At 36.7% G+C, this 16,109-nt stretch overlaps 1 protein-coding gene across 1 annotated transcript in view; it reads right to left on the bottom strand.

The window, feature by feature from the left end:
- Positions 1-16,109, bottom strand: part of CPA2 (carboxypeptidase A2) — a 36,722-nt gene that overhangs the window by 16,969 nt on the left and 3,644 nt on the right. The window contains 3 exon segments of the mRNA XM_006184746.1: positions 417-498; positions 2,579-2,628; positions 2,630-2,689. Coding sequence (XP_006184808.1) covers positions 417-498; positions 2,579-2,628; positions 2,630-2,689 — 192 coding nt within the window.

Genomic DNA, 16,109 nt, shown 5'->3' with positions numbered 1-16,109 from the left:
TTTTTTTAACAGTTGACATTCAAGTGATCCAATTCATTTCATAACAGAATATTAATTCTGTAAATTATTTTAAAGGGAAATAATGCATTAAAAGTGTTCAGCAATTTTTCTGAATGACTTTCACATTCAATTTCTCTTTTCATTTTTACAAAACACCTGTGAGACAGAGAGTGGTATATTTATCCTCATCATATTGAATGGGAAAATGAGACACAGGGAAGATAGGTGACTTGCCCAATGTCACATAGCTGCGACTAAAGCCCAGGTTTTCTGTATCCCAGCTCCATAAGTTAGCATTCTACGCTTCTCATCAGAGAAGACAAGATACAATCCAAAGTAAGAGACCACAATCATCATGTCTATTTATGGAGTATTCACAATGGGGGGAAAAAAAAGGTCCCCTCTAGGACAGATACCTGAAGATGTTCTTTAGGCTCCAATTCCACAAGATTTTTTATTTGTTCTTCATTCCTTGGTATGATCTCAAGGATTTGACCTCTAAAGAATAGTAACCCCAGAGAAGGTATAGCTCAGTGGAAGAGCACATGCTTAGCATAACACAAGGTCCTAGGTTCAATCCCCAGTACCTCCATTAAATAAATAAATAAATAAATAAATAAATAAATAAACAAACAAACAAACAAACAAACAAACAAACATAATTCCCCCCGCCAAAAAAAAAAGTGGTTTAAAAAAAGAGAATGTTAACCACAGACATGATCTTAAAAAAAAAGCCTGGGCACTGTTTCTGTTGCTTTCTGCTCCTGTCAGTCTCCACATGTATAAGGTTAATACAGCAGTCAATAATCTCTTTAACAATCAAGAAACTAATAAATAGTATACTGACCCACATCCCCAGAAGGAAGAGTTGATATAATGGCTTTACCTCCCCCAGGGAACAATTATCTAAATAATAATTAACAGCTGTACCTGCTCCTAGCAGGAAGTTTGCCAGTGAAGTTACCCTTCCTTTAGCTAATGATTATTTATCAAGTAACACTTGCTGCTCATAAAGCATTGGCTTTTAAAACTTATCTGTTCCTGTTTTTCAGAATAAGGTTTTTAAAAAGTAGAATAATTAATTTGGTGCTTAAAAGTCCTCAAAAGAGGAATTAAATTTACATCTGGGTAGACCTAGGGTGTTTTTGTTGTTGTTAGCTAAAGTGTATCAGAGTTCCATCTCCAAACCCCATTCATGTGGCCCAAACTTGGGGTATGGCTAGGGAAAATTGGGACCCAGATAAATCATGGTGTCTCTCTCTCTCTATACACACACACACACACAAACACACACACACAATGAGGAATAAAGGATATCAAGGACACCTTGGCAGGAAAGAGAAGTTGCAAATCAAGCAAACACATATTCTTAGAAAAAAGTCTAGTAGTAGAGCTGGATTCTTATAGCCCTTCCTTGATGACAGAGGTTTTTCCTCTCTCCCTTTCACTGAGTAGGCTGACTTCCTGAATCACTGCCCTGCCCATTTGTGCAGTGGGGAAGGGATTGGTACAGAGAGCTGTAATGAAGGACCAGAACCAGGTCTTCTGAAACCAAGTACCATCCAATTTCCATTTAACTCCACTAGAATATATAAGTGATAGGATCTATGCTCTTGAAGTCTCTGCTGCCTTCCAGTACCACCAGCCATAGATGGTCTGAAAATTCTTCCATTTGAGTCTCATTCCTTTTGGGTAATCCATAGATTCCCTTTAAAATGGGAAGACATTGGGAAAAGTAATACATTGATTGGGTTAATATTTCCTGGTGTGTCTTCTAAGACCTTTTGAGTTGCTCAGCACAAAAAAAACAAACAAAAAAAACGGTGGGAAGGAGTTTGATGATCAAAATAAATGGACAGATGCAGCAACCTAGATCCCCCCTCTTATAGATTTACAATGTACACTAATTTAGTAAAAGTTCCTAGAAATTCCATAATTTGTTTAACCCTCTGATTCCCAAATTTATTTGACTGCCTATTTTTTAGGCCAAATTTATTTGGCTACTTTGCTAGTTCCCTGCAACACTCTTCAAGAAATGCTGCCTAAAGCTCTTCACAGAATCTTGAAACCAAAGTACTCTGGAACAGAGATGGATCCTGCAGATCCGTGATAGATGAATTTGGGCTGAAGTCTGCAGCCTTGGGCCTCCCACCTCATGAGGTTCCAATGTCTAAGCATTTGATCTGAAGATAGGAAGGACTTGGGCTGACATGGAGGAAGTGGGAGAGCAACTTGTCACTTACTGAGATGGCACTGAGACAAATGACCAAACAGCTTTATTTTCACTGATGTCTGTTATCCCTACCTTCTGAGCATCAGCAGGGAGGATGATTAAGAATAGGGAGAAATAGGGTGCATGTGTTCAGTTTTCACTTCTTGTTTTTCTCCTTTAAATATCATTCCTCTCTCTCTCTCTCTTTTGATCACTCATTCCTATTATCCCAGTAACCCCTCTCCAAATCTAAAAGAACTCTGAAAATGCTGAACACTTAACACTCATTATTCTGCAACAATCCAGTGAGAGACTCTGTGAATCATGTAAGCAAAATTCAAACAGGCACCAGAAAGCATAACTTACCCTACAAATGTTTCTTGACAGTAGATATGGCCAAAAGGGGCACCAAAAAAACAGGATCAGTCTTATAGTTAAGGGTCTTCCAAGAGTCCAGAATTCAATGTCACTCCTGCACTTTATTTATAGGGACCACGGCTGCAGCTGATGTGTTGGCAGTCTAAGAACTCAAGTGAATTCCCACATAGTAAAATTCCCACCTACATGTCAAATTCTCAAGGTTGTAGACACCCACCTGTGTGATATCACCAATCCATACATTTCCATTCCTATGATGAGATAACAAACTTTGATAGAAAGAAAACAAACTTGCTAGAGCATATCAAGGCTAAATCATGCATTTATGGTTTAGAACATAAAGTGCCACTAACTCCAACCAGTGATAGAAGCCAGATTAATAGACTTAGAGGTTAAAGTCTTTTCTGGGTCTCTGACCAAAAACAAAAAAGGGCACAGCATTTATAGTAATTACTCATGCATCCTGTCTATCACATTCCATTAGTTTGCTCATTTGTTTATTTTTATGTTTACCCAGAAACACTGTAATCACTTAATCCACATCTGCTGAATCTCCCTATAGATATGGCCCATTCCAGTCCTCACTCTATATTAAAATGAAACAGAAGGCCTTTTAATATTCAAGTTTGGACTGTTTCTAAAGTGATCCATCTGCATTTGTACCAAATTGATGTCCCTGTTCCTGTGCTTTTTCCCAAAATGAAAATGACTTTCTAATTATGACAACGAAATTCTTGTTATAGGAAGTTTGGATAAAAAGGAAGTGTTTTATTTAATCACCAATAAATCCTCCACCCAAAGAAAACCATTTAGTGTCTATCTTTCCAGTCTTCTTTCTATGTTTTAGAGGTTTTTCTTAAACAAACATTAAATTATAACATACATTTTGATTTTTAAACAAGGTTTTTTAAACAAAGGTGGTATTTCCTTGTCTGTGTACATTAATCTGACTTTGTTCTTCATTGCAAAAGGAGAAAATACACCTATCTATTTTTAGGAATCAAACTTTATCTCATTTTAGTCATTTATATACATTATATTCACCCTAGCAAGAATCAACCAACAGAAACAAGGAAATTTTCAACTTTCCTCTGTGCGTCAAATTCTTCATCTGCACACACTTTAAATTGCTGAATTAGAATTCTCAAGTACCTACATTAAGAGGAAATGTATATATATGGTGTTTTGGGGTTTTTCATTCTCTTGGGTGTCAGGAAAAAGAAAGAAACCAAGAGGCAAAGGCTATAGTTCACCTTCATGTCCCCAGCACATATCAGGTAGACAGTGTTCATATGAACTGAAATTAATGTACTTGGAGAGTCAGTAAAAGCTTCTTGGAAAAGATGGGGTCTGAGCTGAGTCTTAGGGCATAGGATTTGCTGAGGAGAGCATGGATTTCTGGTGTTTGGGAAACACGATCAAGGTAGAGAACTAGGAAAATAATGGCACATGACTGGGTTGGGAGGAAATTTGCAGAGCTGACCCTGGACGTGATGGGGAAGGTAGAATATAAGAAGAAGATATGAGAAGGGCTAGATGGTGGAGGGCCTCCCAGTCCAAGCAGAAGAGTTTATACCTGATGAAAGGGGCAAGTGGAGAGCTTCAGGTTTCTGAGCCGGTAAGTGATAGCTGAAGGTGATGTTGAGAATGACGAATCTTGCAGGGTGGTTGCAGGACAGAGATACAAGCAGGCAGCCAAATAAGGAGCTTCCTGGAGAAATTCCGATTAAAAATGGTGCATCTGGACTGGGTGGTGGCAGAGGGAATGTACAAGATAGGCTCAAAGAGCTATTTCAGTGGAAGAATCATGAGTCTGTGGTGAGTGACTGGTGCCTGACTGGTTATAGGAGAAGTCAGGGAAAGGGGACTTACCAGTAGGTGCGAAAGGAGGGGCAGATAGCCACCTCCACAGCAGCCTCCCAGCACTTCCTCACCCAACTGTCATAATGCATGAAGTTCATTGTAAGAATTTGTTTTATCCCCCTTACAATATGCTTTCAAAGAGGAATTTTTGCTGAGAAGTACTAGCCAATGAGTTGAGTTCACGGTGTTAGGTATGTAATGGCTCTCTTTTCTTCCTGAAAAAGATGGTGCAGATGAGTCTAGAGCTGCAGTGGTTCAGGCAGTCCAAAGAAGGGAGAGGACTCTGGGGTGATGCCTGAGATGAAGAAAATGAACATTTCCCGAAATAGATGAGAATAGTCATTTTAAAAGATGAATAGAAGTTGGAGGAGGAGAAAGCCTTAGTAGGAGCCTGTAGGGAAAACTCCAGAAATCACCTCTTGTTTCTCTCTGTTACTGACTATAAACAGATCCTTATCAGAATAGAGTACCATTCTTTTTACTGCCTCACAATTCTAAAAGCTGGATAAAATCAGCTTTTTAGATAGCTGTATTGAGATATACATATTGTAGACATACAATAAAGTACATATATTTAAAATATGCTGTTTGAAAATTTTTGACATATGTATATACCATGAAACCATCATCACAATCCACATCATGAACAATATAACCATCAGCTCCAATAAAATCTGTTTTTGAGAATCACTGAGAAAATCTCCAGATGGAGAGAGATCACTGAAGTCCCCTTGCTTTGCAGATGAGGAAATGAGGCCCCAAAAGGGGAAGTGACTTACACAAAGCCCCAGGGGTGATCAGGGGTAGAGCAGGCATCCTCAGACCCTGGGTCACGGATCTGATACTCTGGATTGTCCAGTCATTCAAGGCACTTCCACTGAGCTTAGGAAAAGTTCATTTTCGACCAACCACCTCTTTATCAGCCTATCCCTGGGGAAGCTATAATTCAGAAAGAGAAAGATGATAGCTTTCTTTTAAAAAGTGCCCTATTGGTATGTTACTTCTTATTACTGATGATGTTAGGCACACTTCTCACTTTTGCCCTTTAACCCCAGAAGTGACTAGCCTAATAGCAGGGAGAGCAAGACACTAAACGGAACCATGGGAGACAGGACTACAAATTAAATCCTTCTGTAGAGTTACTAGACTCCAAATCACTTCCAAATCAAAACTCTGAATGCCTTTGCACACAGAAACATTATTATTCATAGTACAATGAGTTCTACAGCTCTATTAGTAAACTATTAATGATATATTTGAGAACATGGATTACAGACTTCTGTGTTCTGACTGGGAAATACACAAAATCACAGTGTCTGGGGAAAAAAAATGTGCTCCAAATTTCAGTCAACCAAATTTTAAACCTAATTTTCCATCAAAGGAAGGTAAAGATTACATCAGAGTTGCTCCATTCTCTGCCGCACATGAGCAAGGCAACTTTAAAACCTTATGGTATTGCTTTGTTTTGACAGATGTTCAATGGTTATGTACAATAGTCCCCCCTTATCTGTAGTTTTGCTTTCCTGGGTTTCAGTTACCCAAGGTCAACCGAGGTCCAAAAATATCATATGGAAGTTTCCAGAAACAAACAGTTTATAATTTTAAATTGCATGCCATTCTGAGCAGCCAGATGAAACCTCTTGTCATTCTGTTCCATCCCATTCAAGCCAAAGATCATCCTTTCATCCAACGCATCCCAACCGTTAGTCACTGAGTAGCCATCTCAGTTATACTTTCGCAGTATCTCCTTGCTTGTGTTCAAGTACCCCTTATTTTACTTAATAATGGCCCCAAAGTGCAAGAGTAGTGATGCTGGCAACTTGCATAAGCCAAAGCAAAGCCATAAAGTGCTTCCTTTAGGGGAAACTGTGAAAGTTCTCCACCTAATAAGGAAAGAAAAAATATTGTATGCTGAGGTTGCTCAGATTCACAGCAAGAATGAATCTTCTGTGAAATTGTGAAGGAAGAAAATTGTGCTAGTTTTGTTGTAGCACCTCAAACTCCAGAAGTTACGGCTACAGTGATTGGTAAGGGCTTAGTTGAGATGGAAAGGTATTAAATCTATACAAGATATTTTGAGAAAGACCACATCCACATAACTTTTATTACAGTATGTTATTATAACTGTTCTATTTTGTTATTAATTATTGTTGTTAATCTCTTACTGTGCCTAATTTGTAAATAGAACTTTATCATAGGTATGTATATATAGGAAAAATCATACTATATAAAGGGTTAGGTACTATCTGCGGTTTTGGGCATCCACTGGGGGGGTCTTAAGAGCATATCCCCCAAGGATAAGGGGGGGCGACTACTGTAAAATGTTAACCTCAGAGCAAGTGGCGTGAAAGGTATAAAGGAACTCTCCCTCTCCTATCTTGGCAACTTTTCTTTTAATCTAATATTGTTCCAAAAATTACGCCCCCCCCCCAAAAAAGTTAAAAAAATATTCTGGGAAGCCATATGCAAAAACAATAAAAAGGCAAACAGTGTAAAAGTGGAAAATATTTGCAGCATATACTTTGATGGTTTAATATCCTTACTATGTAAACAGCATTTACAGAACTCTACAAAAAAAAATCTTGTAGAAAATGGACACTAACAAAAACAGGCAGGTCAAATACACACACACACACACACACACACAACCAAATTTAGAAGAAAAAAAAAAAGTCCAGCATCCATAGTAGTAACCAAAGAAATGTTATTGCCATTTTTTTTCACCAATCAAGTTGGCAAAATTGATGGGGTTTTTTTGGTTGCACTGGATGCTGTTTGTTTGCCTGTTATTAATATTACCCAGAATTGATGAGGGTGTGGGGAAATGGGCACTAGAGGAAGAGGGTATGCTGTTAAAGCCTTCCAAGAGAGGGATTTAGCAATTTAAATCCAAAACCTTATAGATATGGACCTCTGCACCTGTCACTCTACTTCTAGGAATTTAAGGATACGTATAAAGATTTACATGGTATTTATGTTGTTTCGAATGGTGAAGAATTAGAAAAATCCTAGTCTCTACAGTTGGCAATTGGTTAAATCAAGCAGAGCAAATCTACTCCAACCAAAGATGAGGAGACCATTAAAAATGATGCATAAGAATACTAAGAATATGTAAGGACATGGAAAGATGTTTACAGAATATTAATCTTTTTTAAACCACTTACAAAACATGCATTCAAAATAATGACTATATATAGGAAGGAAATACACCAAAAATTTAAATCAGTGATTTGGCTATGCACTTTTGTGTGGTTAACAGTAATTTTAATTTTCTTTAATTTTCTTATACTTTACATAAAACGAAAGAAAAGACCAAACCTCTCTCTGAGGTGGGATGGGTAGATGCTGGCATCTTTCCTCATACCTTGGTCCCAACCTGGTTTGGCATCCCTCTTAATGCTGTGCCTTCTAGCGGCTTTCTTTTTGGTCTGTGAGTTCCTGATTTGGGTTCACCCTAATAGTTCATTTTCCCACTTACCCATACTTTGGGGCCCCCCAGAGCTCACCACCCTGGCAGCTCTCTGCTGCCCTCACCTGCTACCAGCAGACAACCATTATGTCAATCCAGTGGGCCCCAGTTTACACTGGGACCTGGCTTTCTTCCAAAGATAGCCTTTGCACTTGCTTGGGTCTAAAAGTCCATTACACAAATTCTTGTTTATATTAAGTAAGTTGGGAAGAACAAACAGAATCCATAGATTGTTTCCTGTTTGCAACACCAAGTCCAAAAGACCTCTGGTACAATAACTATTTGTCCTTCCTCAGCTGGAAGATAACCATCTAACACCATATTGTGACAATCTGTTTTCCCATCCTTCTCTTTCTGCATCAGGTTTCCATTTATGATCACCTCAGTTCAGGTTCCATAAATGGATCCCTCATTTATCGAATACCTACTATGTGACAGGCACTGTTAAACTGTAGTACTCCAAAGATTAATAAGATTTTATTAGCCAGGAGTTCAATGTCTAGACTAGCACTCTCCAATAGAACTTTCTGTGATGATGGAAATGTTCTATATCTGCACTATTCAAGAACGTAGCCACCAAACTGGGAGTTTGAGATTTGCAGATACCAACTGCTATATATAAAATAGATAAACAACAAGTATCTTCTGTATAGCACAGGGAACTATGTTCAATATCTTGTAGTAACCTATAATGAAAAAGAATATGAAAAGGAATATATGTATGTATATGTATGACTGAACTATTATGACTATACTTCAATAAATAAAAATTAATCAATTAATTAATTATTTTTAAAAAAGAATGTAGCCACCAGCAACATGTGGCTATTGATTACTTGAAATATGACTCACGTGACCAGGGAACTGAATTTTTTATTTTATTTTAATTAATTGTAACTTAAATTTAGAAACTGAAGCAGTGTAAAATATTTTCCTTTAAAAACAATTTAATATTTTGGTAGAACATTTTAACTGTTGAAAATTTAGCATCCAAATTGAGATATTCTACAAGTGTAAAATACACATATGGTTTCAAAGACTTAGTATGAAAAGTAGAATGTAAAAGATGTCATTAATAATTTTTATATTCATTATATGTCAAATTTTGGATATATTAAGTTAACAAACTATACTATGAAAATCAATTGCACCTGTTTCCTTTTACCTTTTTAAAAAATGTCGTTACTAGTTAATTTAAAATGACCTATGCAGCTTACATTTAATTTCTATTGGATAGCACTGGTCTAGAGAAAGAAAGGAAAGGAATATCTAAACAGTCTCCTACTAAAATACATTATAGATTCCAAGAAATGTGTGCAAAAGTCTAATGCATGAAAGTTAAACAACAGACTTACCTGATATAATAGAGTGGGGTAGTTAATTCTCAAGAACTAAAAAATATTATAAAATCCCTAATTTAAATGTACATGAAATAAGAGCCCTTTATCCCAATTGCAAAAGTAATTCATGCTGGTCATCAAGAATAAACATTACAGAAATAACTCAGAATACTATGGTACCCCTAGAGATAATTAATAGTTTGCCCTATATAAAAACATACTGTTATTATTGGTTATTTTTATAAGTATGAGATGCTACTATATTCTGGGGAGAGCTAAATTGTATTCCATGATATGAATATGTTATAATTTATTTAATCTAAATAAATCCCTTATTTATGGCATCTAATTTTTCACTATTTCAAAGTATAAGGAACTCACCTATATCGCCTTTGTATACTTTTTAGATATTTTTCTGATTCTAAAATAATATTCTCATAATAAAAACATTCAAACATTGCTGAAACTTATAGCCAAAAAAAGTGACTACATCTCATGTTGCCACTTGCCCCATCCCAATCTGTATCTCTGATGATTGTTACCAATTGGGTGTATATGTTTTATCAATTTTTTTCTGTGTCTATATTTAACCAGCTTTTTTTTTAAATTTTACAAAATTTTAGACAAACTATACATATGTCCAACTTTTTAACTTAAAAATATTATTTGGTAAGCAACAAGGATATATTGTATAGCACAGAGAATTATACCCATTATCTTGTAACAATATCTAATGGAGTATAATCTGCAAGAATACTGAACATAGTGATGCTGTATACCTGAAACACAATATTGTAAATCAACTATGCGTAAATTTAAAAATGAAAAAAAAGGGGGAGAGGAGAACACATGCATTTGCACACACACAAAAGTGAAATCATTATTTTCCTCAACTCCTAAGGCATATCAAGGGTTGAGACCTCAGAAGGCAGGCTTGGCCTTTATAAATCCCTGGGCTTAATGTCCAACCTAGCCTCAAACATAGGTTCTAAAGGTTTCACTAAAACAAATATTTGCTACATTTACTTTTCCACATTTTTTCCTGTCATATGTGGAGAAGACTGGACTCAGGGGAGATGTCATATGTACTCAAACAGAAGATGCAGTGTTTTAGGCTGTTTCCCCTGAGGAAATCCAAAAAGATGTGTTTTTAATTTTTTGACTAAGCTCTCACCTATACTCTCTAGATGAGACTGTCAAATGTTGGTAATATGTGTGTAATTTTAAAAGCTGTGGAATTTAGCAGTTGCTTCATTTGTATATAAAGTTTACAGAATCAAAAATTTTTTAAAGATGACAGTGACTTTACTTGCAATTAGAAAGTTCCCTTGAAGATTTTCATCAGATTTTTTTTTAATATCATGAAACCTGATTTGGAAGAATAAAAAAACCTCCTGATTTTCTAAAATACATATATATATATATTATTATTATTATTATTTGAGCAAAGGAGATTAAAAGGTAAAAAAAAAACTACAATTGATGTAAAAGAGACATACAAATTTTGAAGCATATTCAAAATTAAAATTTAATTTATTAAAAGAGTGGATTGCTGAGTCAAAAGGTAACTCTATGTTCAACTTTTTTAGGATCTGCCAAACTGTTTTTCCAAAGTAAGCGCCCAACATATTTTGGAAGACACAGAAGTAAAGATAATCCCTCATTCCAAAGAGCTTACAATTTACAGTAGGTGGAGAGATGTGATTAACATGTATACATTAAAAGTATAATTACATTGTGGCTTATAATTAAGAGCCAAACCACGCAACTCTGAATTAAAAGTGGATCTACACACAGTCATACATTCTTAGAGCTGGAAGGGAAGAGAAGAGAAATATATATACATTTGGACACCTTTCCATGTCAGTACATATACTTTTATGAATAAATGCTCATCAATAAGAAGCTCTTTCAATAAATTATGATATAGCTATACAATGGAATACTATGTGACCATTAAAAACATATAAGATAGATCTTTATGAACTAACATGGAATGATGTCAAAAATACATTTATAAGCAAAAAAGGCAAGTTGTTGAATAGCATATATTACAATTCAATTTTCATTTTAAAAAATTTGTACAATTTTGTACAATTTGGCTATCCAAATTTATTTATTTCTAAATTCAGACAGCAAGAGTTAAAGTTTGGGTAGTAAATTCAGATAGTGAAGGATATTAAGTTTTCTGAATGTATTCAGCTCCTAAGTTTCAGATTGCACCTAAGAGTTGGGATGAGAAGAAATATATCTCAAAATATTTATCTGAATCTATCCAGTTCCTAGGTTTAGAAAGAAATAGTTCAGCTTGTTATATGTGTTTATGCACAAAAATGGTCTGGAAATAATATGCATTTGAACTGCTAGCAGCAATCATCTTTGAGGTAGTATTTTCTCTCTATTTTAACATAATTGTGTTATTTGAATTTCTTACAATGCATGTGAGTACTTCTAATCAGAAAACAACACAATAAAAATGTCATTTTTAAAAAGCAGATTCTGGGAACCTGGCAACCTAAGCAGAGACACTACTTCAGTGAATAGTCTTAAGTACGTATCTGCATTTTTTTTGTACATCTGAAAAGATATTTCTTTTGGACCAATTCTTAAAAATGGAACTGCTAGGTCACAGAGTGTGAGCATTTATTATATTCCCAGGTTGCCCTCCAAAAAATTATACCAATTTTCTTTCCCACCAACATTGCTTTGAAAGGGCCTGCTTCAGACCCGCAGATATAAAGAACAAACTAGTGGTTGCCAGTGGGGAGGGAGGAGACAGGCAGTATAGGGGTGGGGGAGTAGGAGGTACAAACTGTTGGGTGTAAGATAGGCTCAAGGATGTATTGTACAACACAGAGAATATACAACACAGCCAATATTTTGTAATAACTGTAAATGGAAAGTAACCTTTAAAAACTGTGCAAAAAATTTAAAAATTAAAATACAAAAAAAAAAAAAAAAAAAGGAAAAAAGAAAGGGCCTGCTTCCCACAGCTTCCCAATACTGGTATCACTAAACAGTGGACTTATACCAATCAAAAGGAAAAATATTTCATTGTTTTACTTTTATTTCTTTAATTCTTTGTGAATTTGAGCATTTTTAATTTTTTTTTTTTTTTTTGTCATTTGGCATTCCTCTTCTGTGAACTTTCTATTAATATATTCTGACCATTTTTCTACCAACTTGTTTGGCTTTACCTTATTTTTAAAACTCTTTATGTATTGGGATATTACGGTTTGCCCCAATTTTGTGTTGCAAAATTTTCCCGTTTGTCTTTTCACTTTACATTTTTTTTAATCCTCTCTCTCTCTACAAAAGGTTAAATATTTTTATTCAGTCCAAATATCAGTCTTCTCTTTTAAGTCTTTTGGATTTTATTTATATTGTGCTTGGAAAAGTCTTCCCTACTTTGAGATTAGGAAACTTTTTACTAGTGCTTTTTTTCTAGTACTTTTATGGTTTCCTTGTTTTATCTTTCAATTTTGTTCCATCTGGAATTAATTTTTATAAAAGGAAGTAGTTCACATCACCTTTCAAATATATTCTTCAGGAATATATTTTTCAGCATTTTATATGTGTCTCTAATTTTGATCTTTTTTTCCACAAATAAGCAGAGTCAACAGGCTTAAGTCCAAATATGTGATTGATGCTAAAATGCATCCCTTCCAGCATGTCTAATAATTTCCAGCTTTGTCTCAAGTGAACTAAATTTATAAAATCTACTCTTATCACTAACATCAACATAGTCATTTCTCCGTGTATAAATGTCAAAAGACTAACTATTCATATAGATGTACACACACCAGTGCACAAAGATACTGATGCCATTGAAACTAAACAAGGCTGTCGTTTGAAATGTTCGTTCCATGAGTTCAAGTACGAAAACCCAAGTTCTGGGATTTAGGAGTGTCTGTGCATAATCTCCCCAAATCACAGTTACTTGAACATCAAACATATGAGAGGAAGGATTGGGGTTCATGACAGCAAGATATGATGGGCTACAACAGGGCGACAGCAGGGGTCTCAACTGTAGGGACCCAACTTTCCTGGGAGGTCCACAGAAAATGTTAGAGGGGTGATCTTTGAGACAGGTCTTAAAATTGAGGGGTGGTTCAACATTTGAAGAGTCCAACATTTGAAGATTTGGTGAGTGGCATTTCAGACAGAGGAATCAAGTGTGGGCAGATGGCTAGACTGGAAGGGGCATCTTAAAGTCCTGATATCATCTTTCTTCACCCCTGCCAACTTCCCCTCTTCAAAGGAGGGAAAGATCTGACGTCAGACTTGCTGATTGATTATTTGACCTCATTCACAATAAATGTATTTCTCTAAGCCTGCATATACATTTTATACTTTCTTATCTTATCTTTAATTGTGTACTAAAAGACTTTTCCCTCTTTGAAGGAACTTCAGATAAAAGCAAAGCAGACCAGGAGATTTTATAGGAGATAGCTGAATGACCTAACTTAATCCTTTGTTGATGTGGTGGCCTCGGGCACCAGGTAGCCTTGGCTTCTTACCCCCAGAATGCCCCTCCTCCCCTGCAGAAGGTGATATTCTCCTTTTGGTCAAGGCCTGGACTCGGCCTCACACAGGCCACCTTTTTCTATACTTTCCAGCCTCTTTCCCTTCCTCAGTCCAAGCTCCCTACCTTTCACCTAGTCCCAATACACCCAAATCATTATTATACTGAAAAAAGTATTTTTTTGATATTTAAAAACTTAATCCTACTTCCTCTGGTCCCTGAGTCCCACCACTCTGCACATTTTGAAATTAATTAAAAGATTTTAATACCAGAATTCCCAACTTAGCAGTCATCAGTATATATCCCTGAACCTCTCTTTAACATGGATATTCTGAAAAGCATGCTGTGTCTATAAGGCAGTGGTGTGCTGGAGCCATCTCAGACTAGCTCACCAGAGCCAATGTGTTCATTTCTTCCCAACTCCATGTTCAGTGATGTCACTTTGGTAGCTCAAAATAAGCAATGGTGGGAGTATTTATATCACAGAAATCAGCAAGTGCTAAAAAATCAGGGCTTTCAACAATCAGAGACGATTGTTAAACGTTTACCAGCACACCACTGTTTTAAGAATTCTTTTGGTTTCCACTAATAGAAATTTGCTTGAACTAGCATAAGCAAAAAGGGAAGCTTATAATAAGAATCTGCTAGTGATGTGCTGTGATGCCTGAGTGGGTAAACAGATGGGCCTGAGGAATTAACTGGAACCAGAGACTTGAAAACCAACAGAACTTTTCATCGCATCTCTCTGCCCTTCTCTGTTTCATTCTTTTCTTCTTGTTACAACCTGCTTTCTCTGGTTCCCAATCTACACGAAGGGAAATGTGAAAACCTGCTGTAAGTCCAATCTACATGAATCTACATGAAGGGAAATGTGAAAACCTGCTGAAGAAAATGATCTCTTTCCTGGTCCCAATTCCAAATTCTCAGGAAGAAACTCCGATTGGAAGAAAGTCCTACTGACATCAGTGCCTGGACAGGGTGAAGGGATGGGAACAGGCAGGATTACACTGTAACAACATGCATGAGAATCAGGGGAAAAAAGAGGCTCCTAGAAAAGAAAAGGGCTGAGGCAGTCAAACCAAAAAGGTCCACAACACTTACAAAGACCTTCTCTCATCTATTAATAGCTCTCACCATCACCTTGACAGGCCCTATCAAAGGCGTACATGCACCTTATTCAGTACATTAACCTCCTAGGCAAAAGGAGTTGCCCTAAAAATTATAGAGAGGAAGATGGCTAAGACCCTTTACTGGCTGCAAGTAACAGAAATGCTGAATAAGGGAAATTTTCTTGCCCAACAAGAAGTCCACAAGTAGAATTTGTTAATTCAGCAGCTCAGGATCTAGACTCTTCCATATTCTCACTCTGATATGTTTAAACTAACACCCTTATGGACAAGAGGTCGCTGTCACAGTTGCAGTCATCACGTGCAGATTCAGTATCATCCACCAAATGAAAAAGGACCATTTTGTCCCTGGGCAGGTCTTTTTCAAGACTGAAGACACTTTTCTCAGAATGCCCCCACCAGTAAACAGTCCCTTTCCAGAATTAGATCACATGTCCATGAATAAACCATTCACTGACACAGGGGAATGGCACCACCCTGGCTGAGACCACCTGGGACCTAAGTCTTTTAAGGGAAGAACAACAGAGTAAAATGGGCATCTGCTGGAACAGGAGAGAAACAAACAATCAGTGGAGGTTATCACAGACCCTCGCTGCATCTGAAGGGGTACAACCAGAGAAAAGAGACAGAAAGACTCTGGCCCTGAGTAGCATTTCTCCAAGCCCTTTTGTCTCACTCAACTCTCTGACCTGTCAGTCGGTCTTACTAACCCTGGCTGCAGACCCTTCCACTGGGACGTGCTTCCCCCTTTTGATTTACACTAATTAGTGGCAGAGTTGGCTTCCTGCCTGATGGTCTCACTGCTAAATCAAGATTTTGGACATGAAACTTCATGGTGACAGAGGGCCCTGATAAACAAAGACAATTACAGACAACAGGCCCCTGTAATAAGGCAGCTTGAGAATCCGCCCGTGAGAGAGGCCAAGCTCCGAAGACAGAAGATAAGAACTAGAAAACAGTATTGCCTGGGATTATAACATTTTTGTTTTTGTTTTTCTTAAAGTATTTCATGCATTTCCTTTTGTACACTGAGTGAGAATCTGCAATGAGAAATAAGTTATGCAAAAAAGGACAAGTATAATTCTTTTCATAATACATCTTTTTCCCAACTTCTCTGGCCCTCTCTAATAACTTCCAGTCTACATACAAAAAAGCTCCGTTTTCTATTTTCATCTATAGCATTGTTAAAGGTAAA

This window comes from Camelus ferus, chromosome 7 (genome assembly GCF_009834535.1).
Source record: "Camelus ferus isolate YT-003-E chromosome 7, BCGSAC_Cfer_1.0, whole genome shotgun sequence".
Classification (NCBI taxonomy): Eukaryota; Metazoa; Chordata; class Mammalia; order Artiodactyla; family Camelidae; genus Camelus; species Camelus ferus.
This window is presented reverse-complemented; position numbering and strand designations above follow the sequence as displayed.